The sequence below is a fragment of the Myotis myotis genome, unplaced genomic scaffold (assembly GCF_014108235.1).
Source record: "Myotis myotis isolate mMyoMyo1 unplaced genomic scaffold, mMyoMyo1.p scaffold_m19_p_12, whole genome shotgun sequence".
NCBI lineage: Eukaryota > Metazoa > Chordata > Mammalia > Chiroptera > Vespertilionidae > Myotis > Myotis myotis.
In genome coordinates, this window is record NW_023416316.1 from 37,311,686 (window position 1) to 37,337,894 (window position 26,209).

The 26,209-nt window shown below is 39.6% G+C and overlaps 1 protein-coding gene and 1 long non-coding RNA gene across 6 annotated transcripts in view; one reads left to right on the forward strand and one right to left on the reverse strand.

The window, feature by feature from the left end:
• Positions 1-26,209, reverse strand: part of PCSK5 (proprotein convertase subtilisin/kexin type 5) — a 417,746-nt gene that overhangs the window by 132,679 nt on the left and 258,858 nt on the right. For 2 of the 5 annotated variants that reach the window (XM_036330796.1, XM_036330795.1), the window contains exons 15-20: positions 24,248-24,350; positions 22,105-22,298; positions 20,373-20,457; positions 16,639-16,736; positions 16,099-16,228; positions 15,597-15,712 (exon numbers count right to left, since the gene is read on the reverse strand). In XM_036330796.1, the coding sequence (XP_036186689.1) occupies positions 15,597-15,712; positions 16,099-16,228; positions 16,639-16,736; positions 20,373-20,457; positions 22,105-22,298; positions 24,248-24,350 (726 nt within the window). Of the gene's footprint in view, positions 1-4,760; positions 7,382-13,603; positions 13,862-15,596; positions 15,713-16,098; positions 16,229-16,638; positions 16,737-20,372; positions 20,458-22,104; positions 22,299-24,247; positions 24,351-26,209 lie in introns of those variants that run through there. The other 3 variants (XM_036330800.1, XM_036330797.1, XM_036330798.1) reach the window with 3 other exon arrangements.
• LOC118667446 lies at positions 13,751-21,075 on the forward strand. The gene is made up of 3 exons (XR_004971270.1): positions 13,751-13,920; positions 16,362-16,771; positions 20,761-21,075. It is a non-coding gene; the product is annotated as an uncharacterized LOC118667446 (long non-coding RNA).

Sequence of the window (26,209 nt, forward strand, 5' to 3'; positions counted from 1 at the left end):
TTTAGGGAGCACTGACAAGAAAAAAATGTACTATGGTTGAACCTGTGGATGCAGAATCTGTGGATTTGAAGGGCCAACTATAATCCTACTTCCTCATTTGTAAGAAACAGGATAAAACTAGGCTACTGGGAATATTGAATGAAATAATCCTTAGAAAGCATTTAACACAGTGCTTAGCACATAGGAAATGCTCTATAATGGGAATTGTTATTACTGTTATTTTCATTGTTTGGGACAGGAGGTATAAGCCTATCACTTTCTTTTCCCTCTTCTCTGGTAATGAGTTTAGAGGGTTTTCTCTTAGAAGGAAAAGAAGGCCCATGTTTTTAAGTCTAGGCCTTGCCAAATTTGTTGCTCTGGCCATGAATATCACAGTGAAGAGAAGCTATGGGCTACCTCTTCTATGTGAGCTCATTTGATAGCTGAATTCTGCTTAGGACCTAGTCCTTTCATTTAGCTGGCTCAAGGTAGCGATCACTCTCTTGGGGACTGAAGCAAATATGAGTTCCTCAACATTCTGTCTGAATGAATGCTTCTTGAATACATTGGCAGGAGGCCATGAGTTGACTTGATGGGGTTTTTAAGTCAGTTAGCTCCTCTGAATAGAGAGTTGATGATGCTGAGGCACTATGCTAGACATAAAAGATAAGCTGTGAACAAGATGGACAAAGCCCTAGCTCTCATGGTACTGATGTTGTCCTGGGAGAGATTGACAAAAAATAACTAAATGAACCACAGAATGTCATGCTGTGATAAGTGCTATGAAAAGCCCAAAAAAGGTGGGCAGGTGTGGAGTGAGTGGTGGAGGGAATTGCTTTGCAAGGAAGTGGGTTTTGAATTAAGACCTGTAGGGTGAAAGGCAACCAGGGGTCTTGATACACAAACAAATCATTTGTGTTTAAAGAACAAAAGAAAGTTGGTAGGACTAGAACATGATGAGCAAGGGGGAAAGGGGCATGAGGAGAGATCAGAAGATCTCAGTTAAGTGGTCCAGATTTTGCTCTGAGTGAATAGGCAGAGGCGAAATCTGATTTTGTATTTGTAATAGCACTCTGCTACCCATGTGGAGAATGGATAAGGGAGAAGAGAGAAAAGAGGAAAGGAGGGGAAGAAAAGCAGGGAGCCTAGTTAGGAGGCTCCTGCAGCAGTCCAGGACAGAGATGGTGGTCTGACCCAGAATTACACCTAGGAAGTGGGAAGTAGACCATTCAGAGAGATATGGTGGAGGTGTGGTTAATGGGACCTTGCTAATGGATTGGATGTGGGGGTAAAAAAAAGAATAAGCTTAGGTTTGAGCAGCTGGGTGAATGAATTGTGATGCCATTTACTGTGATGGCAGATATATGGCGATAGTAATGTTTAGGGCATTGGGGAGTCTAAAGTCTATTTTGGATATGTCTAACAGGCATTTCAAAATTAACAACTGAAGAGAAATGTCAAGTAGCTATAAGTGGGACTCTTGAGGAAAGAGAACAGGAATATGAATGAATGAAAATATATATATATATTCCCCCAAGTCCCAGCATGATTAGTAAATTTCTCCCTCTTTTGCAGGGTTATATTGTAATCCCAACAGAACCTAGGTTCTCCTACCTCTATAGTTCCTACTTCATATCAAACAGATTAAAATTCCTCTTTACCCTACCTTAAATATAATTGTATGTGGATCTTTAAGAGTTGCAATCGACTACTTTGACATGTTGCATTTTGTAGCTTGTAAAATATCATTTGACTTCTCTTCATTTTAGAGGCAACTCGATTTCTTTTTCAAGCTGTCATTGGCTGTCCTTAGAAAGCTTTGGGACATTAGTATTTAATTGGCAAAGTGAGCTTCCTCCTCTGGACTGACAATATTTGTTATGCTCCTTTTAAGACACTTAAATAGCTTCATATTATAGCCATGGGTTTTTATGTCTGTGTCTCCCGTTAGACAGACTATAAGCTTGAGGACAAGAAGCACTTCAGAGCTTGGTATATGACAGGGACTCGGTGTTTATTTATGGAAGCATTATTTTGAACTCATAAGCAGAGAATGTCAAGTCCAGGGATACAGTGTGCTTTCTCTCTGGACTTGGGAGAAAACTCTTACCCTCTGCCTTACAACATATGTAATATAGACTTGATTTTTCTCTGCCATTCTTAAAAAGGGAGGCAGTGTTGTGCGGAAGGTTGATGCTATAGGCTTGAATCAAAGCAATCCCCCCCTTACTTGCTATAAATCTTGCATCAGAAAGTTAATCTCTATAGACCTCTGATTTTTGTGGAGGGCAAATTAAATAGAGCTGTTTTAGTGTGCCAGCTTAAAACACAGTAGTCTTAAAATTATGTTTTATTTTCTAAGATGCAAAAAGGTCTTACAATTCAGGTCTCAGGAAGTGTTTCTGGAAATTTCAAGGAAGTGGGATGCAAAATATCTTTTGTTCCTTGACCCCTGGCCCGATAAAAACCAACAACTGCCCCTAAACAATGGCCCTTTAGAGAGACCTTGTAAGACAATCTTTCAATAACAAGATAGTCACGTTCTTGTAGGTCCCTTGCAGGTAGAGAGTGGGAAGGAACTGCTGGCCTTCCTAGTCCCAGACTGGCCCTGAGACTTAGTGATGCTACATAACTGCATCCATTTTACTCACGAATTGACTCTGGACCAGACTTCCAACTCTCATGATGAAGAGACATTATATATGGATCACAGCCCCATTTCTAGGGGCTAAGGCACTACCTCTAACAAGACATGGTGAAATGAAGTCCGTCTTGGCTGTGCTCTGCTAAATTTGTCAATAGCTCCAAAGTATTCTGCTGAAAACTTCAGATTTTATGGGTTTGCTACAAAAATAATATTTGGAAATGGATGTCAACCAGGCAAGAGAAGCAGGTTTATACTTTCTGTCACTGACACTTATTGAGTTTGGGGCCAGGGCCGAGCTTGGGCCAGGTGAGGTCAAGCTGCAGTTGGCCTTTGTGCACTCTCTGTTTTGTATTAAAGGATTAAAGGAGGGAGTGTTGAACTGGCCAGGCCACAGTTTAAAATTGCCTCCAGTTTTTTCCATGTTCATCAAGCTGCTATCTGTCTGCCCTGTGAAGCTGCAGTCAGTTAAGAATGCATGTGAACCTCTGTCTTAGCTGCATGATACTCGTCTTACATGAGGGGATAAGGTGTTGCATATTTCCATGTTCAGATGTGCATAAAGTGTTGATCACTTGACTGAGAAACTATAATTTGGTAGTTACAACAATCACTTCCCCTTCTCTACTAAGCACTCGGTTTTGTGTTCCTTAAAATGAAGGGTAGACTCTTGAGTGGCAAAGTGTGTCTGAGAGAAATCAGCAGCATGATGTTAAACCGATGCTGGGGTGGAAAGTGAGAAGAAAATTTGGATCAATCCACAGATGATAGTGATGATTATTAGCAAGGCCTTCCATGGGTGTGGGAGTTGAGGAGGATGGGAACACTATTTGTCTTCTGCAGTGTAAAAATGTAGGTTCTTCTTGACTAAACCCATCAAATGTTGATTCACTGTCCTTTGTAGCCATGGGCTATTTAGATTAAAACCATTAAAATAAGTAACTTGCTACCCAGAACATCTCTTATGCAGCAAGTTTGCTGGTAATATTCTTCCTGCACTCCTCCCATCTGCTTAAGTAAGCCCTAGCCATCCTTCAAGACCCAATTCTAGTTCCACCTGCTCTAGAATTCTCATCCCAGTCAGTTCAAAGGAATTTCTGCCTCTCGAACTTAGTAACTTGGTGTTCCATTCATTTCAGATTTAGAATTTACTACTTATTGTTAATTGTGTTACTGTTAAATTTTATTTTTATTGAGTCTGGCTTTGTAACCTTAGTCTATTTCAAGACCATATGCCCCAGCTTTCTTATTTGTAAACAAGATAATACATGTAACTTTGCTTTGGAGTTTTTGTGAGAAGAGAGGGTATATTTACATCAGTAGGTATATACTCTTATCACTGGTCAATAAGATTAGTTTCTCCTCATCCCCATAATGGGACTTCACAACAATAGAGGCTCATTCTTACACCTTGTTGCATCTCCAGATCTTTAACACTAATTGGAACTCAATTTGTTTGCTGATCCCATTTCTTTTCCCAGAAGACAGGACATTGAATTTCACTTCAAGGCTAAGACTGGAACTCAAGCAGAGTTCAGAAACATCTGGAATCCTTTGTAGTTTCTTCTTTTTCTAACTATTCAGTCCTACCTTGAGGCATGTACAGGAGATTTTTAGACAAAGGCATCTTTGAGGCATCCAGGGTTACAGCTACTGTCAGTTTTATGCAGGATATCATTAAATAGTACCAGACCATCTTTTAACAGCTTTCACATTCACCACCAACTCGTGCCCTGCCCCTTGGTCCCCAGCCCATACATCACTGGTGAGTGTGCAGTAGTTCACACCCTGGGGAAGTCCAGGGAAACAGCAGGCCCAGATGGCCCATACATGGAGATTGTATCTGCACAATTCAACAGAAACTGCACCAAGCTGTTATAGTTTTTTTGCAACCTTTCTAAAAATGGAATTTGAAATACATTCATGACCAAACCTAAACCCTTCCTTTCTTATATTGCTGTCACCTTTTCCCTTCTTTTCAGATCCCACCTCTACTGACCCTTTCTTTCCAACTTTATTTAGCTACCTCAATCCCCTCTGCCCTTTTCTTCATATTCAGCTTCGATGTAGGAACAGAGAGGTCTCTCATTACCTCACCCTTTCAGAGATGTTTACACATGGGTATGGACAGATCAAATAAACAGGAACTTAGGTTAATTTAATAGAAAAAATAAAATATGGAATAACATTGATTTTGGCCAGTATCAATTACAACCATTCTACTATATTTTACAAAAAAACAACTGAACATTTTACACATGTACAGTATTTTTCAGTAAAAGTGGATTTAGATTTAACAATGGGTCACTAACTGAAAATAAAAAGACAAAAGAGAACAGAAGATAGGGCTTTTGTCTCTAGAAGATTAGAGCATTTGTTAAGTCTCCAAACTTTGTACTATCCATTACATATATCTCATTATGAATATATATATTTATACATAATATATAACATTAACTTAAATTTTGAAAGCATTATGTTCTAGTTAATAATATTCTGTAGATAAACGAGGCAGTAACACACTAGTAGTTAAACCAGTATTTCCACGATGTGTGCTTGCATGGTCAGTGGGAAACAGAACACACTTTGGTGGACCCCAATGAATTTGGCTGTCATAGTGATAGTTGTTTAAGAACACAGACATCATTTTTATCTTTCCTATCATAGTAACTTTTGTGCCCCCAATACTATTGGATGGTTCAATTACATGTATTCCTTTGCAGGCAAATCTGATTTTCCCATCTGCTTGACCTTGCTTAGGTTGCGCTTACATTTGTCCATTTAAAGATTGTGCCTTTAAATATAAGACTAGATGCCATAACCAGGAATAACTTTCTTCAGGTCAGAAGGGCCTGCATTGTTATGAAGAGAAAAACTGCTCAGCACATCACTTAATTCCCTAGTCACTTGTGAATCAACATGTGACTCAGTATACTACAATACTAAGAAGGTCATTAGACTATTTAGTTATTATTCACCTTAGGTTGGATGTTAAGTTTGATGTCTAGGAATGAATATTTTCAAGGTAGGTCTTTAACTAACTTGTCCCTTAGATGAGGATCTTAGCATCCACTTCCCAGCTCCTTCCTAGGAGAATCTATATTGATATCATTCCTCTTCTCATCTGTGAGGCCAGTGACATCTTGTAAATAAAAACAAAGTCTGTAAGATGGCTGGTCACTCCCAGAGCAAATGAGGTCACCAATGGAGCTTCGATATGAAAAATGAGGAAACTTGGTATCAGTCTATCCTCTCCTAAACAGAAACTCAGAAGTGGTAAAATGATTTATCAGGCTTCCAAATTTCTGACCACTGATCCAAAAACAGTTTTCGCATAATTCAGTCTGCTAGATTCCAGGATGTGTTTAGGAAGTCATAGAAAATCAGTGAAGATATCTCCAAGAAAACAGTGGATCTCACAATGACATTCAGTATTCAGGTGTATCATAGAACAGTTATAGAGGGACAGAAGATAAAGGAAATAGCAGAACCAGGAGGGTACAATCATGCCGCCCATATTCAATTTCCAGTTTTATTTTTTGAAAGTGAGAAGATGAAGAAACGTCTAATAAGCACCATTGAAAAATGCTGCCCAGCCAACTTGGGCACGAGCTTAAATACTATTTAAATCAATTCTATTTCTTAAAAAATACAGGACCTTTTAGAAACTTTTGACTCCAGGAAGAAATTTCCTGCATCACATCCAAAATGCTTTCCACCACAACAAATGGAATTTACGGTGGCCTTTCGAAAAATGCTATGGGGATAATGGCTAGATAGCACCAAGAGATTGTGCAGGGCCTACAGTGAACACTTGGGATCTGGGGGAGCCGGATCAGTCTCAGCTGTTTTGTGTAACTTTGCATGCTGTCCGTCACCAATCTGACTCTGCGGTGCAATCCCACTTGACTAGCTGTGTGTAAAATCACCCAGCCTACAATGGATGAGCCAGTAGCAGCAAGTCTATCTGATGAAACCAGTGGAACAGACTTATCAAGTGAGTACAATGCCAAAACCGCATAATGCAGGAAGTAATTTATGTGTGGAAAGTATCAGTGTTCAGCTGCAAAAAACGAAGACAAACGACTCTGAGCACAGCTCTGTAGGATGGTCTAATGCCCAGGAGGTCCAGCTTCCTGCCATTTCCACCAGTGATGGACTCGAGCATGAAAAATGACTAACGTAAGAGCGTTTGGTTTCATGTTGATCTATGTCTACTCTTGTGACTTTTTTGAAAGGTATTTTTAGGCGTCTCAAAGGGGAAACAAGTAAACGCAAAAGGAAAAAAAATGGACCTTCAAAACCAGGGCAGGAAATCAAATCATTACTTTAACGTCAAATTTTGGCATCAAATGCTTTGGTCATACAATACTGTCTCTGTGGTTCTGGCTGTTTAGCACTAAACACCCAGTTATAAAAGGTAGGCTTGTTGTAGGTTTATTATTTTTTTTTCCATTTAAGTTCTGACAAAACAGTTCACCATCTCCCTGCACAGATTGAGAGAGAAAGAGAAAAAAAGAAAGCAAGAAAGAGAGAGGTGGCTTGCTTTTTTTTTTTTTTTTTTTGCTTTTTTTTTTTCTTTTTAATAATAATATGGAGTAATCGATAAGTCTACAGGAACAAAGAAATCTAGGATGGAAGCTCAGCCTTGGAATGTACATGTTTTGCAGCAAAGTTGTTGGAGAACCTTCCGCTGGCACAGATTGTTCTTTTTCACTAGCATACAGAAGCCTCCTTCCGCCCAGGACTCTTCCGTTGCTTTTCCAGGAAGTCAGCGAGAGAGGGGGGGAGTTGAGGACGAGAGCAGCATGATGTACACACACGGAAGAAGGTTTTGATTGGCCAGAGAGGCAGATTGTGGGATTGGAAGAGATCATTCAGGAGCAGTCAACAAGGAGGAAATTTGGTCCACCCACAGTGATTTCAATCAACAGCATTGTTTTTCAAGGAGAGATAATTGCAGTCCAACGGTAAATGTGATTGGTATCCATTTGTGAAAGGAAAAAGAGATTAGAAAAAAGAATAAATTAGAAATCAATAACATAAGCAAGGAGTTTTATTTTTAGAATTACCTAGAACAGAGAGTAATAGTCATTTATATGATATTTCACGGACTCTAAGACACCAGATTTAAGATGCATTGCTGTTAATTACTAGCAAGACAAAAATGCTTCTTATTAAACGATGACACAGTATTCACTTACCAATTTTATGCTATTTGGAAGTATTTGCAATTTTAAGCCTATTGGAAGTATTTGCTAAACTTACATAGCGTACTGTTTGGTTTCTGGGCAATAACTCTTCCTTTGAATTCTGAAAAGCAGTTTAATTTTTCGGAGCAATTTTGAGCTGTAATTAAATTCAACATAAGAAGTAGTAACCATGTGCCTCACTTGACTAGACATCTCTGTGACTATATTCAGTCAATGACAACTGTATCACATCAACCTGCTGGGTCAAAAGCAGTTGTAAGCTGCCATGAATTATAAGATGCATCTGATTTCAGAGATGATAAAATGTAAAAGAGGTGTCTTAGAATCACTGAAATATGACAGTTGAAAAAGAATAAATAGCACATCCCTAAATGCAGTTGCCATGTGATTTGAAAAATGAAAAGCCCGGTGAGCCATTAATACTCTTTTTTTGCCCCCCCCCTTACAAATTTAATGGTCTTTGTAATTGTAATATGTAATATCTGAGACACAAAATATAGAACATAAGAAATCATAATATTTTCACCATGCATGAACCCATCCCCTTTCAGAATAAGAGTATTTCTGATTTTCTTGGATCTGTCATGTGCTTATTTTCCTTCTTCATTTCTATAAATAAACTCTCTAAAATTATGATCATCATTCCCTTGCTTTTTTATTTTCAATTACAGTTGACATACAGTATTATATTAGTTTCAGGTGTATAACATAGTGATTAGACATTTATAGGCTTTACAAAGTGATCACCCTAATAAGTCTAGTACCCACCTGACACCATGCATAATTATTACAATATTATTGACTAAATCCCCTATGTTGTACCTTACATTCCTGTGACTATTTTACTGGTATAGCTGCCAATTTGTACCAATAAATCCCTTTACCATTTTCACCCTTTCCCAAAACCCTCCCAACTTGGAACTATCAATTTGTTTTCTGTAGCTATGAATTTGTTTTGTTTTGTTTGTTCCTTTGTTTATTTAGATTTCACATATAAATGAAATATGGTATTTGTCTTTCTCGGTCTGCCTTCTTTCACTTCATAATACCCTCTAGGTCCATCCATGTTGTTGCAAATGGCAAGATTTCATTCTTTTTTATGGCTGAGTAATATATTGTATATATTGTATACTAGTATGTGTGTGTGTGTATACCACATCTTCTTTATCCATTTGTCAGTGGATATCTAACTTGCTTCCTTATCTTAGTAATTGTAAATAGTTCTGCAATTAACAGAGGTGCACATATCTTTTTGCATTAGTGTTCTGGATATCTTCAGATAAATACCCAGAGGTGGAATTACTGGGTTTTATTTTTAACTTTTTGAGGAACTTCCATAATATTTTCCATAGTGGCTGCACCAATATACAATCATACCAACAGTGCACAAGGGTTCCCTTTTCTCCACATATTCGCCAACACCTATTGTTTGTTCACTTATTGATAATAGTCATTCTGACAGGTGTGAGGTAGTATCTCATTGTGGTTTTTATTTGCATTTTCCTGATGATTAGTGATGTTGAGCATCTTTTCATATGTCTGTTGGCCATCTGTAGGTCCTTTTTGGAGAAATGTCTATTCAGTCCTCTACCCATTTTCTCCTCAGATTTTTAAAAATATTAACCCCTTATCAGATGTGTCATTGGCAAATATATTCTACCAATCAGTAGGTTGTCTGTTCGTGTTTTGATAGTTTCCTTCACTGTGCAAAACCTCTTTAGTTTGGTGTAGTCCCATTTATTTTTTTCTTTAGTTTCCTTTACCGGAGGAGATATGTTAAAAAAAAAAGTTACTAAGAGCAGTATCAAAGACTTTCTTGTCTATGTTTTCTTCTAGGAGTTTTATGGTTTGGGATCTTACATTTAAGGCTTTAATCCATATTGAGTTTATTCTTGTGTATGATGTAAGAGAGTGATCCAGTTTCATTCTCTTGCATGTGTCTGCCCAGTTTTCCCAAAACCATTTACTCAAGAGACTGTCTTTACCCCATTGTATATTCTTGCTTCCTTTGTCATAGATTAATTGATTATGTAGTTGTGGGTTTCTCTATTATGTTCCATTGCTTTATGTGTCTGTTTTTATGCCGGTACTGTGATGTTTTAATTAATATAGCCGTATGCTACTTGATATGAAACAATACTATAACTCCAATATTGTTTTTCTCATGATTGCTGTGGCTATTTGGGGTCTTTTGTAGTTCAGTATAAATTTTAGGATTATTTTTTTCCTGTGAAAAATGCCACCAGTGTTTTGATAAGGATTGCATTGAATCTGTAGATTGCTTTGGGTAGTATGGACATTTTTACAGTGTTAATTCTTTCTATCCATGAGCATGGTATATAAGCTTCCATTTACTTGTATTTCCAATTTCTTTCTTCAATGTGTTCTGCTTTTTGAGGACAAGTCTTTTATTTCCTTGGTTAAATTATTCCTAAGTATTTTTATTCTTTCTGATGCAAGTGTAAATGGGACTTTCTTAATTTTTCTTTCTGATAGCTTGTTATTGGAGTACAAAAATGTAACTGATTTCTGAACATTAATTTGATATTGTGCTAGCTATAATGGTTTTCTTAGGGTTCTATGTAGTGTCATGTCCTCTGCAAATAACGACAATTTTACTTCTTATCCAATTTGGATACCTTTTATTTCTTTTTGATTTGCTGTGGCGATGACTTCCAATACTATGATGGATTAAAGTGGTGAAAGTGGACATTCTTGTCTTATTCTTGATCTTAAAGAAGCAGCTTTCAGGTTTGTCATACTAGTATATGACCTTTATTATGTTAAGGTACATATTCCCTCTATCCCCACTATGCTTTTTTAGAATCCACTGATATAATTTTTATCCTTCATTTTGTTTATATGGTGTATCATGTTAATATATTTGTGGATATTAAACCTATACCAGGGATATTACATCCCAGGGATAAAAACCACTTGAATATAGCGTCTCATCTTTTTATTGTGTTGCTGAATTTGGTTTACTTATATTTGGTTGAGAATTTTTGCATCTGTGTTCATCAGGGAAATTGGCCTATGTCTGGTTTTGGAATTAGGACAATGACAGCCTTGTAAAATGAGTACGATAGTCTTTTCTCCTCTTCAATTTTTTGAAGTAGTTTGAGAAGAATAGATATTAATTCTTTAAACGCTTGGTAAAATTAGCCTGTGAAACTATATGGTATAGGATTTTAGTTTGTTGGGAGTTTTTTAATTTTTATTACTGATGAATTTAGTTAGTAGTAGTAATTGGTCTGTTACAATTTTATGTTCTTGATTTGGTGTTAGAAGAGTTTGTTTCTGGAAATTTATCCATTTCTTCAGCATATAATTGTTTGGGAGTCTCTGTGCTTTCTGGACTTGTATGTCCATTTTCCTCACCAAATTAGGGATGTTTTCAATCCCTTGCTCTATCTCCTCTTAGTACCCCATATGATGCAAATGTTGGTATGCTTGATGTCCCAGAGGCCCCTTAAAACTATCCTCATTTTTTAAAAGCCTCTTTTTCTTTCTGCTTTTCTGACTGGGTGTTTTATGCTACCTTGTCTTCCAAGTTACTGATTTGATTCTCTGCTTCATCTAATCAGTTGATTCCCTCTGATGTATTCTTCATTTCAGAAAGGCTCTTTTTGTGGTTTCAATTTCTTTGTGTAAGTTCTTACTGAATTCATCCCCTAAATTCATCGAGCATCCTTATAACTAGTGTTTTGTACTCTGTTTCGGGTAGATTGCTTCCATTTTGCTTAGTTATTTTTCTGGAGTTATATCCCAGAATGTTTTGCATTTGGGAATGTTTCTCTGTTGCCTCATTTTGGCTGCCTCCATGTGTTTATTTCTACATATTATGTAGATCTGCTACTTCTTCCAATCCTGGCAGGATGGCCTTATGTAGTAGGTGTTCTGTGAGGCACAGTCTCCTGCTTACCTGAGCCTGGTTCCCTTTGTTTAGGTTTTGTGTATAGTTGAGCCTTGATTGCTGCTGTTGGCACATCAGTGGGTGGGATTGGCCCTCAGGCTGAATGTCTGTGAGGACTGGCCATGATTACACTGACAAATTGTTGTGTGGGGGCTGATCCTATGGAGAGGGAGTTGCTTTAGTGGGCTCTGGTGCCCACCCTGTCTTCCCTTTGGAAATGTCTTTTGAGGAGCTGGTTGGGTGTTGCTCTAGTGTGATCTAAGGCTGGCCACTGGTTATATTGGTTCTGGGGCCTCTTGGGTGAGGCTTTGGTATATAGACCAACTTCAGTCACTGCCTATGCCTGGCCTGGGGCCACCTGGTAGGAACTACAAAGTGATCTGCAAGTGGTTACTGCCTATGCTGGGCTTGGAGGTGCTTGGGGCTGCTTAGCCAGAGGAAGAGGGCAAGTCGTAGCTAGCTGCTGCTGAAAGAGGTTCCATCTGGGTGTGCGAGTTGAATGGGGTTTCATGGAATCACCAGGGTAGGACAAACTGTTATCTAGGTTAATGGAGAGTTCAGATTTGGCGCCCTCTTGAGCCTAGGTTGGGGGGGTAGTGCTCAACAGCATCTGCCAGCATTTCCATCCTTGGATAGAGCTACCTCTGCAGTGGAGCTCAATGCAAGTGTTTGTGAGCTACTAAGTTTGTGCTTAGGCCCTTTGAAATCTGTAGCACCTAGGTTCCTAGCAGCCCGTTGTCTTTCTTGGATACAATCCCTACTGGTTTTCACAGCCAGATGTCATGGGAACTTCTCTTCCTGGTACTAGTGCCCTGGGACTCCTCGCTCCTCAGGGTGGACCTCTGAAGCCAAGATATACATCCTGGTTCATAGCAGCCATGCTGAGTGTGGGACCTGCCCATTCTGTCTCTCTACCTCTCCTACCAGTCTCGACGTGGCTTCTTCTTTATATACTGTTACTAGAGGCCCATTGCAGGAAGATTCCTGTAAGAATAGGGCTTCCTGCGGCCCGAGAGAAGGGAGCGAAGCCCACCCTTCTCCGCTGCCTCGCTCCCTCCTGTCTCTGCTGCCTCGGGACACTCCATCGGCAGTGGAGTGGCGAGGCTGGATCGGCCGCCGGATGGGCGGATTGTGCCTTGCCAGGTGACAGGCCTGGACACTTCAGTGGTGGGGCTGAGGAGACTGGGTGCCGCCATCTTTGTGATGGAGTGACAGCTAATTTTCATATTACTCTTTTATTAGGATAGCAATTCAGTTTAGCTAATCTCCAAGTGGTTCTCAATGATGGCTGTTCTATAATTTAGTTGTGATTTTGATGTGGTTGTGGATGGAAGCACAGTGTTTACTCTGCCATCTTAATACTCTTTCTTTGACCTGAAAATGGACTCATTACAAATTATTGTTCCTTTTCCACTACTGCCCACAATCCTGATACACCAAAGTGCCACTTGGCATAACTTATCCCATGCTTATCATGGTTTATGAAAGTAGTTAAAGCATCACAAACCTTGAAGTGACTGGTACCAAGTGCTATGAGTGAAAATTTCAAGCCACAGTAGATGTCCTGGGTCAATCACTTTAAAAATCTTCCTCCGTTTTCAAGTTAAAAACTTATGAAAATTCAGGTCATATTCAGATATAGGGGAACCCTCTCTTAAGAGCACTTGTCGGTAATTAAAAAGTGATACTTACGTGGTCCTGGGGATGCCATCCCCCAATCCTCTCACCCCAGAGTTGTGTGGTGAGAATCACTCTGGTCAAAAAAAAAAAACTTGGACACAGAGTCTGAGTGGGTCTGGCCTGTCCTGCCAGACCCTTTATACATCAGAAAAACTATGAAAATGTAGTCACCTATGATGCTCCATGGAAACGAGACCATAAATGATGTCCTGTCAGTGCCATTGCGTGCCCAGCTCTTTGTGAAGTCTTTTTGAGATTCCTAATAGTTGTGGAATAACCATACGAGGTCAGCAATATATCCTCATTTTTTACAGATGAGGGAATTGAGGCCCATACAAATTCACAACCTGCCCAAGGTATGGATCCCAAATACGAACAACAGCATTCTGACTCTTGAGTCCACAGCACTATTCTGCCCCTTGTCAATTTCTAAAAGAGAGCCATTCAAAGGAAGACAGAGAATCAACCCAGGGGAATGATCTTGCCAGGTAAGACTGTTCCAAATACATACTTGTTTTATTTCTCTATTTCCATAACAATACAAAGATGCTTAGAACAATAATGGTTCAAAATAATTTCTGCATCATTGATATGTATTGTCTGCATAAAATTTAGGCACAAATTTTATGGACCCCTCAATATGAATTAAGAGCTAGAGTTCACAAAATGTTGGAGTTAGAATAATTTAAAGTTAGTAATTTTCTAGATAGGGTGGCATTTGCTGAACTGTCAGGGGTTCCCAAACATGGCTATACATTAGAAACAACTGAGAAACTTCTAAAAATATTCATGCTCAAAACCAGATGAATGAATGCCAGCGCTCTATCAGGCACGGCCTGTCTAATGCAACCCCAAGACCAATTCATTCTGAATCTTTCAAGAAGGTATTGGGGTCCTGGAATTTTGGTTGAAAACCACTGGTGCAAAGAAAGAAAAATGGACCAAAATTACCTGGTTCTGTCATTAATTCTTATCCCCAGACTTAATGAACAATTCAGATACCATTTGATTGTTATTTACATATCAAAATTATAAACAAGCCAAATAACAGAGTGGCAATACACTTTGGCATTTCCACATGAACTTATGCTGTTATTAATAATGAAGTTTCATAAAACATAGGATTATGTTGATGTCTAATGCTTAATGTAAAAAGCATGGTACAAAATTCCATATATATATATATATATATATATATATATGGCAAAAGATTGGAAGAAATACATGAAAAGTAACTGGAAAGGCTACATATTGTATGATTCCAACTATATGACTTCTGAAAGTGGAAAGTCTATAGAGGAGTAAAAAAAATTAGTGGTGCCCTAGCCAGTTTGGCTCAGTGGATAGAGTGTCGGCCTGCAGACCAAAGGGTCCCGGGTTCGATTCTGGTCAAGGGCATGTACCTTGGTTGTAGGCTCTCCCCAGCCTGGGCCAGGGCGCATGCAGGAGGCAACCAATTGATGTGTTTCTCTCACATCAATGTTTCTGTCTGTCTTTCCCTCTCTCTTCCACTCTCTAATCAATGGAAAAATATCCTCAGGTGCGGTTTAGAAACCAACAACAAAATATTAGTGGTTTCCAGGGGTAAGGAGAGAAGGAAGAATAGGCGGAGTATAGATTTTTAGGGCAGTGAAACTGTCCTGTATGATACTAAATGGTAGCTAAACATCAATATACATTTGTCCAAATCCATAGAACATACAACACCAAGAGTGAACCCTAATGTAAACTTTGGGTGATAATGTTTTTAATGTAGGTTCATCAGCTGTAACAAATGCACCACTCTGGTGTCGGATATTGATAATGGAGGAGGCTCTGTTTGTGCTTGAGGTTCAGGGGACACATGGGAACTTTCTGCTCAATGTTGCTATGCATCCAAAACTGTAAAGTTTTAAAAAGTAAAGTTTAGTAATTAGAACAAGTTATCTGATGATTCTTAGCCAGTGGGATTGTAGGTGATTTATTCCTTCTTGCAATTAAAAATATCCCCAAAACCAAAACCAGCTGAAGGCATAAGTTCAAGATGAATGAATGCCAGCACTCTATCAGGCCCAGCCTGTCTAATGCATGCCTGAGAGTTTCTTTAAGGAAATATATTGTTAGGCCTTAAAGTAGAAAGATCACATTTTTTTTCCCGAAGATGAAAATGAGCAATTGTACTCACCGTCTTTGCAGATGGTTCCCATCTGACACATTCCTAAGTCTAGGAGATACCCACTGGGGCAGCTCGTACAGTTCTTGAACCCTGGACCATTGCACGTCAAACAGCTGGTGTCACATCTATGGGGCAAATGTAGAATTTATCATCCTTTCACACATCAGACACAGGAAAAGATGTATTTACTACTATCCACCTCTTATTGCCTTAAACTTAATCTCTCTTTGAAGATGACACAAAAATCTTTTCTTAAAATAATCTTAAAAAATAAGGTTTGGCAACATTAAAGAAAACCTTAGCAGGTGGACAGTGTGATTTTAAAGTACTCCTGAGGCAATTTATATATATAAATAAAAGATAAACTGGCTTAAAGCTGCAGGGCAGTTTCCATAGGTAAATGTTCAAACCAAATTTTATTAATAATTCTAAGTTTCATATTATTTACAAAGGCAGTCAAATAAGGAACCTGGTAACCAAATGCCAGGGCTTGAGGGGCAGATCCACTTACTTTTTGCAGGATTTGTGTCCATTCTCCGAAGAGTGGTCAAAGTAATAGCTGATGCTACAGCTCTGCACACATCTCCCATCCTCCATGAAGTAGCCCTCTGTGCAGTTAATGCACCCATCAGCACCCGCCCCTTCAAAGCAAGACACAGGGAACAGAAAACCTCAGAAGCAGTTGCATGATGGGCTGCTCCTCCCACAGTTTGTGAAAATGCCATTAATATAATTTTAAGAGTTATAATTTAATACTTTTGCTTTTTCTTACAGTCTTTGGAAAAAAAGCACACCCCTGTTTTCCAAAAGCATCAAATCTTTGGAAAGAGAAGGAGATATTACTGGGGTATTCAGGTTTCTCAATGAGGATAGGATGCTGAGGCCTGACTTTTGATGAGAATACATGCATGGTTATTGGAAGAGATATTTTCAGAGTAACAACTGGAGAAGTATATATCAAGTGGGTCTGCATGAGTGACAGCTAAAAACAGACAAACAAAAGCCAAACCAGAGCCAGAGGAATAAACACAAGGACTGGGGGAGAAGGTACCAGCACAGGTGGCGCAGAAGCGGTGACAGGGCTGACAGTCCTGGCCGTTGAAGTACTGTCCGTCCTCACAGGCGATGGAACACCGGGATCCCTGCAGGCTGAGGACATAGAGTGCTGTGATCAAGGCAATGAGGTAATGACTCCCAATTCCATATGTAACAAACACAGTTCCCACCCCTCCCCCTCCCCCCCCAAGACCTGTGGATTTGGCAAAGCTTCAAAGCACGGAACTAGCCCTTGTGCCTTCCATTTTCCCCCTCTCTGTGCCGTATTATAATGATGTCTGTATCATATGCATGTGCTGCAGGCTTTGGGGACAGTCCTCTGAGCTGTTAGACTGGCTGACACATCTTACAACCCAGAGGTTTTAAAAAGTATTTTATGGACAAAACAATCGCATTACCTAATAATGTGTCTAACTATTTCCTGATATCCAGACCTACTACATAATATATTTAAAAGTTGTTTCGTAATTATAAATGCAGTAGGAACACACAGTAAATGAATTATAATTGAATTAGAGGGCACAACCATCCCTACCTAAACTCCCAGGAGTAGATTTTTTTATTTTTAAGTGTTTCTGATTTTAGTTCTTATTGGTTCCCACAACAGAATTTTAATACACTTTGCCTTTATTTCTTGATTTAAACTCTAATGAATAATTTAGCTCAGTTACCTACCTATACTGCTGCTTCCCCAAACATCTGAACTTTTCTTAGTTATATTACTATATTTAGTTTTTCTAGAGATAATCTGTTCCACCTTTTTTCCACCTAGCACACTTAGTGTTGAATATTGAATAAGGACTCTATATTTTTTCACTCTCCTAAATTCTGTCAGCCATGGTCTTTCTCATAGTCTACAGATGGATTCTGAAAATTCAAAATAGATTAATAGAATTTTCACTATCCAATATACAGACATTACTCATAATAACTAAAGTGTGACTGGAACCAGGGAGAAGATGTAATCCTGTGTCACCAAATAGAGGATACAGTGGGGCCTTGACTTACAAGTTTAATTCGTTCCGGGACGGAGCTTGTAACTCAAATTACTCGTATGTCAAATCAACAGTGAACGAGTGAGACACCTGATGCTGGGCTGATGTTGTGGCGTTCACTGTGACGTTCGCTGTGCCAACTAGCGGTGGGGTATCTGAAGCTGGCTCGTAACCCAAATTTTAGCTTGCAACTCAAAGCAAAAAATCAGCCGAGAGACTGCTCGTATCTCAAAAAACTCGTTAGTCGGGACACTCGTAAGTCAAGGCCCACTGTACTGAAGAAGTGTATCTAAGCAACAGGGTCAAATAGGTTCTCTTTTCTTAAACTCTTCACACATTGCTCCAATTCACATCTTATTTGACTTTGCTATATGTATATGTATTATACTAATTTTACAAAGTAAAATTTATTTCCATCAATAAATCTGGAAAAAACCAAAGTAGATGAAAAAGAATCCCAAATGGTCCTGCTAACATTTTAATCCATTCCCTTCCGTATTTTATGCAGAGATATTTTTCCATGTTTGTTCTTAGCCACTCTGCAAAAATTTACAGGTCTTGAGCAAAATGGTCAACTCAGAAGCCCCTAAGGAAAATACTGAGAGCCTCAATGAGAGCAGCAAACTGAAAGTGTTCTCCATTCACAGATATCCTCATTGGCCAGAGAGCTATCATTTAAAAAGAATATTCCTTCTGCCCTGGCCAGGTGGCTCAGTTGGTTGGAGCATCATCCTGTATACCCAAAGGCTGGTTGTGGGTTTGATTCCAGGTTGGAGCTTGTATAGGAGGCAACCGATTAATGTTTCTCTCTAAAATCAATTTTTAAAAAAATCCTAGGTGAGGATTTAAAAAATGTTTAAAAGAATATTCCTCCCCTTTCCGTAGAGCTGGAAAAAAGAACAATGCATCAAATGGATCTTTTTGTGGGAGGAAATAGTACCACCAAAAATTGTATCCAAGTTTTAAAAGCTGCCTAGTTTTTCTAATAAAGGACATTACCTCTGAGGTTGGCATTCACCCAGCTGGAGACAGAGGCAGCACTGTGAACCCTGAAGCTTTCTGCTGCTTCTAGCCTCAGGGATGGCCTGGTTAATGGAGCTGGTCCTGCACACCTGAGTTCTGTCCGTGATGAACCAGTGAGGTTAAACCTGTGCTCTTCCCCCCTGCTCAAGCACTGGAGCTCCTAGTGTGGCTAAGGAATGGAATTCTAAATTTTACAAATTAGCACTTAGTTTAGTTATTGGCAAAATTTTGAGTAAGTTTGGAATGGAACAACTCGGCTACTTCAACTAAATTTTATAAAATCTAAATACAGATTAAAAAATGATTGTTTGAATTGAGATGTGGTTTAGGGGTAAAATACGTACCGTATTTCTAAGACTTGGTACAACAACAAAAGTAAAATATCTTTACTAAAAGTCTTCTATACTGATTACATGTTAAATGACTTTATGAAAATATTTAATTTCGTTTTATGTGGCTACAGGCACATTTAAAATTAACATGTGGCTCTCATTTCTATTGGAGAGCACTGGTTAGCTTATGTTTCTTAATCTTAAAAAATCTTTTGTTTCTCATGGACCAATTATGTGTCAGATACTGGACTAAGTGCTTTGTAAATGTCATCATAGTTAATCCTTATAAGCCAGAACACAGGGGTTATCACCATTTTATAGATGAGAAAATTGAAGCTCAGAGTGGCTAAGTGACTCAGCCAAGGTCACACAGCCGATAAACAGCAGGGGTGGGTGAGTCCTCATCTGTCTTCCTTCTTTTTCTTATTATACCAATCTGCCCCTTCTCCAAAAGGAATTAGGCTGACTAGACTGATATTTGTCAAGACTGTCATGAGATGAAAGGTGCTAAACAAACTAACACTGAATGCATTTATGAAAAGTAAAAATGCTGTTGCAATATTACTAATGTGAAGCACTACCTGCCTGACCCTGTAATCAAAGGTGGAAGTAGAAATACCATCAACATTTAAAAAGGGATTGAGTGCAGCAGAATTCTAGCGCTGTGCAAACCCGCAAACCCAGAGTCCAGCTCCTCACTCGACGTAGGATGGTTTGACCCTAGAGACGACCTAATTCACTTGAGCTGCATGTTGTTCTCCTACAGACTCTATCAACTACAGTAAGTCCTCTCTTAATGTTGTCAAAAGGTTCTGTGACTTTAAGCAAAACAATGTATATAACGAAATCAATTTTACTATAGGCTAACTGATATAAGCCAGAGCTATCCCAGGACCTGCTGTATCTGGCTTTAGCCATGAGCAAGTCATCCATTCAAGGAAAATATCTCTAGGTGTTAAATCTGTATGCAGACAATGGCATAATGGAACCAAGCCTGAGGTTCTTAAGATAAGAGAATGACTGGCTATATGGCGAGAAATAATAAGGGGATCGTTTCTGACCATCAAAGGAATGAATCAGGAGGATTAAATGTAACTCAGTATTACCTAAACAGTAATCCTTGACTGGTGCACTGCCAGTTTAAAAGTACAAAGAAAGCCTCTGAAATGGCCATTTTATTTACTTGTATCAGAGCCATCTTTTCTAAAGAGAATTTTATTTCATGTATTAACCTTCCTTAGCCAAGATGGCATCCGATTTTTCACATATAATGGTAGAGATAATGCAAATGGGAGTCAACTCAAGGGTGATGGCAAAGGGTTATTTATACTGAGACGCTCCCTGGGCTGTGTTACTTATACAGACCTTCACCTTCTTACCTTAATCCATCCCTACATTCTGTACAATTGTGGGAGTCAGTACATGTCTTGCAGTTTTCACTGCATTTCCGGCAAATATTTTTCTCTGTTAAAAAACAACAAAAAGGTTATAAATTAGTTGGTCAATTGGATTCCATAAAAGCATGTGGAGATGTTCCAATGTATGCTGTAGTACACATGGACTTGAGCAGAAAATTGTAGGAAAAGCCCTCAGTCAACATTTGCTATCACTTTTTAGCAAAGCAAATTAGGGTAGGAATTGTAGCACTGACAAATACCTTTAGAGTTAGCTACCATTTTGCAGATAAGAGAACTACAGCCCATTTAATTCTTGGTTGCATAGTTCATTAGCCTTTCCCCTCCTCTTCACATTCTCTCTCCCAAGCAGGGTTTCCTAACTTCCAACAATGAAAAACATCCCACTAATGAAGCTGGGCAACACCACCATGTCAAGGTTGAAAAGCAATGCCTCCGGCCGGGGAAAGGAATGGCAGACTCCCATCTTTTAGGACTACTCTGATGAACTCTACTACACCACGGGGTGATACCCTTGTTAAGACAAATTATGGAGAACTCAGAAATAAGGCAAAAAATACCTGCAGTCCTTTTCAGGGCCACGACAGAGCACTAACAGGTAGGTATGCCCAAGGATCATTTAATTCTCTAGAGAATGTAGTTTTGTCTGTTTACGAATGATGGTTAATTAGTCCCCAAACTCTGTGAAATACATGCTAATTTACAGATTTTTTCGTTTGGTAAACTTGCAAATGATATGTCCATTTGAAATAAAGAACCCCAACATTCTAGCTGTATTGATGGCCATGTCGGAAATCATTTGTCTCTAACTCAGCAAACGGGTTTTATTTTGCCTTTCTTAGTGGCCTATAATCCCCTGCAGTCTCTGAACCCATTTGTTTCCCTGCAGGTTCAGTCATTAATGGATTAAGTAAGTCCTTGGCATGTGTTCATTCTTCACTTACATGAAGGTTATGTTTTTTAAAGTTTGAAAAGTATTCTTTGGTATCACACCCTGTTTCTTTGGTTAGTGTGCAGAAAAGAGCAGGCCTGGTCACTGTCTTCTGAAAGCCTACTCAGAAGGTTGCGAACTTGGATTTCAGGAGGGTTTCCACCACCCTAACAGATAAGAGTGAGTCAAGATGCTTGAACTGTTTGTATAAACAGTATGGTCCACACTGAACCCCTTCTTTCCTTATAGGAGTCTGGGAATTTTGGTAAGGGCGGGGCAGAAGGTGCCTTTATGGCCACACTCCAATAACAACCACAGCACGGAGTCCCAAGGAGGTTCCCTTGTGGAGTACATTTCACTCATGTTGTCCATGGGGAAATGAAATGTAGCTCCACTAGGAGAAAACTCTTAGAACTTTTTGGGCCTGGTTTCCAATGGACTTTGAACCTTTTCCCTCTGCTGATTTACTCTGTATTTTTTTTGCTGTAATTAATCATAACTGAGCACATAAGCACAACTATATGATGAGTCCTGTGGGGATGCCTAAGTCACTGAATCTGGGTGTGGGCTTGAGGACCCCCCAACACAGTTAGTTACAGGCCTTTTAATAAAACAATTCTAAATTGTTCTCTTTAAAAATTTGATTAGATCCTACTTGATATTAAGCAAGGCCTAGATTTGACAGGGAGGAATATTCCTCCCAAGGTCACTCAAATGAAAACCTTTCATTTGTTCTCTAAAACCAGCTATTTGAAATGAACTCACTGGTGTCCTGGTATGATCCATCAGGGCAGTGAGGGACACAGCTGTTGGTCTCTTCATTCAGGAAGTAGCCATGTTTGCAGGACAGGCACTGGTCGCCGTGGCTGCCAAAGCAGGACTCACAATTGGGAGGACACTTCCTGCACCGCTTCTTGTCGGCGTGGTAGTGGCCCGCGGGGCAGCTGGAGACACAGACCCTGCGTGGGGAACGATGAGAAGAGGGGTGGCATCACCAGTGGCCAGGTTCTCGGTCTCAAAACCCTTTTAAAACCATGATGGCGAGTAACACCACAGCCCAAGGGCCCAGTTCTGTGGGTTACAGCGTCTTCCTGTGTAGGGTGCTGATGCAGCAATGCAGTCACACAATACCAAGTCCAGGGAAGGTGTTCTAGCTCTTTAACGGGGATGATGGTTACAAATTGAGTCTCAAAAGGAAGGTTATGGCATTGAGTTGAAGGGGAAAATATGTGGGAAGCATGATTTCGTGCATAAAGGTCACTCACAAGGGGTTACTTTTATTTTGGTTTGTCACATGGATTGTGTGTGGGTGGTGGTGGTTATATGCTACTGTCTTAATATAAATATATTTAAATTATGTTGCTTATGAGAAACAAGGAACTTTTTTTTTTTAAAAGTTTGATCGAAGGACAAGGCTTTATTTATTCATTCAACAAATATTTACCAAGTACCAATTGAATGGCAGGCATTCCGCTAACAAGTCTAGGAGATAAGAGAGGTGCTGAGTAGCTCAGGGCCTTTCCTTTGAGGAATTTAAATTCCAGCAAGAACGGAAACAGGAACTGGAACATGTCTGTGTCTGTTGGGGTGACGGGAGTGTGGAGTCGCCACAAGTCAGCTCCCTGGAGGGAGAGGTGGCAAGGATGTGAGTCATGGCCTCTGTTGGGACAACCACTGTTCCATGGCCCTGCCCTTAGACGCAGAGCTGGAGGCAGAATCCAGGGTCAAAGCAGAAGAGTGAGGAGCGGGGACCAGCACCTTTGCCACGCAGAGGATTTGTTCATGTGGGAAAGCACCCGTTTGGCCTATGCACTGGCATTTTCATGAAGGGAAAATGCTAGAACACTGTCTCGTACTTACTTTATAGTGGCAGTCGAACTGACATATCATTCCATTTCAAATAATATCTGTATTCTGGAGAATAGCAAATATTATTTGATTGAACAAATATACTGTGAATACTGGCTTTCCTGTTTAATATCAAGCACAAGTCCCAATTAGGAGGGAAAAAATGGCCAATGCATGATTGCTCTATAACAGTGGTTCTCAACCTTCTGGCCCAGGGGTCCTCAAACTTTATAAACAGGGGGCCAGTTCACTGCCCCTCAGACCTTTGGAGGGCCCGACTATAGTTTTAAAAAAAGCTATGAACAAATTCCTATGCACACTGCACATATCTTATTTTGAAGTAAAAAAACAAATGTTTTTGGCAAGCCGCATGTGGCCTGCGGGCCGTAGTTTGAGGACCCCTGCCTGTATCTGGCCCTTTAAATACAGTTCCTCATGTTGTGACCCAACCATAAAATTATTTTCGTTGCTACTTCATAACTGTAATGTTGCTACTATTATGAATCATAATGTAAATATCTGATATGCAGGATGGTCTTAGGCAACCCCTGTGAAAGGGTCGTTTGACCACCAAAGGGGTCGTGACCCACAGGTTGAGCACCACTGCTCTATAATGAAACATAGTGAATTGTTATAATAAAGTAAGGCCTTTTATTTAGGTGAAACTTTTCTGGAGACTTGATACCTCCTCTGAGATGCAAGTAGATTCTCACCACATGTATGTGTCGAATTGAATGAAGCCTCTCTTCCTCCGTCTAGAAATGTTGGTGTTCTTCAGGGTTCTGCAGAGAATCACTTTTCATCTTTCTGGTGGTTTGGGGTATCTATAGAGTTCTCCCTCAACACTCCATTTCAAATGAATCAATTCTTTTTTCTCTGCACTTTGTAACTCGATATCAGTTTCACCATTTTGAATTACACAAGGAGGTATCAGGCTTGTACAGCAGCACGTTTTCTGTGCTTTTATGTCTTGATGGGGAACCCATAATGCCTGGCCCGCAGTGACCCTGTGGCAACTCCCTGGGTATGCTGAGGGCTCGTGACTTGGCTTTTCTCTTACCTGGTGTTGTTTTTCAGCTTGTAGTAGTAGTGCAAACAGTCATTGCAGTGGTCCGGTCCTGGCCCATCGCAGCCGACTTCACTGCATTCAGGGTCGCAGGGACCTTTCCAGAAGAAATTAGAACAACATTTAGAAAAAAATGATTTTAAGTAGGTTGGCTTTACCTTGAATTTGGTATAAAATATTTTTTTCTTACACAGTGAAAGTTTAAGAAGGAGGAATAATGTTCAGAGTGACTGTAAGCTCAGAGACTTTTGGGGGGAAAACCTCAAGTATCAAGAATGTAAATCCTAATCATGGCCTGGTCTTCAAAGCACGTATGGCTGCCTTGTGGGAGCTAACAAGTATTTCAGGATTCAAATGAACAATGCCACTGTAGTAAATGGAAAAAACCCGATCACAATTAAACATGCAAACGATAAAAAATGTTGGACTTACAGAAAAAGAAAAAAAGTGATTATTCAATGCTTGGGCCAGATTGCCTGTCTTTTCCAAGCATTAAAGCCACAGAATATCTCTGAGATACTGTAGCTAGCAAGGAATAGCATTATGGCACCTGGCACAAGCTTACCGGTTTCTAACCCTGGATTACAAAGCAAGTACTTCAGGCACAGATAATAGATTTAAAATTGCATCCTACTCCCAGGCCAATGGGCAACTCAACAAAAGAAAAGTACACATTACTTTTAAAAATGCGATGAAGGTTCCCAATCTCTCTTCTTATGTATTCTTCAGTATAGAACTATCAAGAATGCAGTCAGGAAAAAAAATCCAGAAAGATGGAACTATCTGGTGATTGGTGAAAAAAGCGTTCTAATGATGAGGGACAGTTAGACATTTTGCTCTACTGAACTAACTCCCTTTTTCCTTGTTCTCTATATTTTGGTACATTTGGTCTCATAATCTTCAAGCTCTTTCCCATTGAAAATTCATATGATTTTAACTAGCAGTACACATAATGCTTGAAATGTACAAACTACATGTCAGTGGTGCCAGAAATGTTTTAAACCAAACTTTATTTTAATCAAAAGGACTTACTGGTTGAAATGTGGCCTCCTTTAATCATTGTGAGACTATGTTCTACAATTACTGCATCATGGGAACGTGAAATGGTAGAACTGGGGAAGAATGACTCAGAAAAATCTAGTAGTCAACACCCTCGTTTTACTGGTGAGAAAACAGATTTTCCAAGAGTTACGATGGATTGCCTGGCAGCAGACAGCTGGAAGAGTTGGGATCAACATATGTCCTGATTTCCTATCCATGTCTCCTACTTAGAGTAAGTCACCTACTAGAGATGAATGGAAATGAGTCATTTTGAAATACATTCCTGATAAAAAATGCTGTCAAGTGACTCTTGTGGTTAATCTCTGTTTTCCTAAAAGCCTTAAAATTGGCCTCTTAATTAAATTCTATAGCCAGTCCAACCTGGGACAGGTTAGCTGTCCGCTATGGTACACAAGAAGAGGGTGTGTCCGCCATGTAAGGGTTGCTATTCAGCCAGCTCTGGGTTCCACGCTCCCTGGAATTCAATGTACAGTACAGGGATCTGGCTGTGCTAATGCCATCTGTGCCTCTAGCCAGCCTGACTTCTTTAGAAAGGTAAAAATCCCAGCTCCAAAGGAAAGGAGTCACGTTGGCCCTAAATATTCACCAGATGATTTTTATAATTACCACCCCCCCCCCAAAAAAAAACCCCACAACAACAACCCATTTATTCTTGATATGTGCCAAAGGACCCTGCATGGTAAGTTCACATGCTGTGCTGATTCTTTTATAATTTAAAACTGTCCCAGATGCAAATTAGCATTTTAGGTTGCAGGGTGATAATGAAATAATTGTTTTTGTTCTCTCACAAGTGCCAGCGCGGACATTTTGAGGAGGTAATGAAAAAAACCACAACAGTGTATGTATAACTGTTCAGAATTTTAACATTTCCAAAATTTGAATTGGAAACATCCC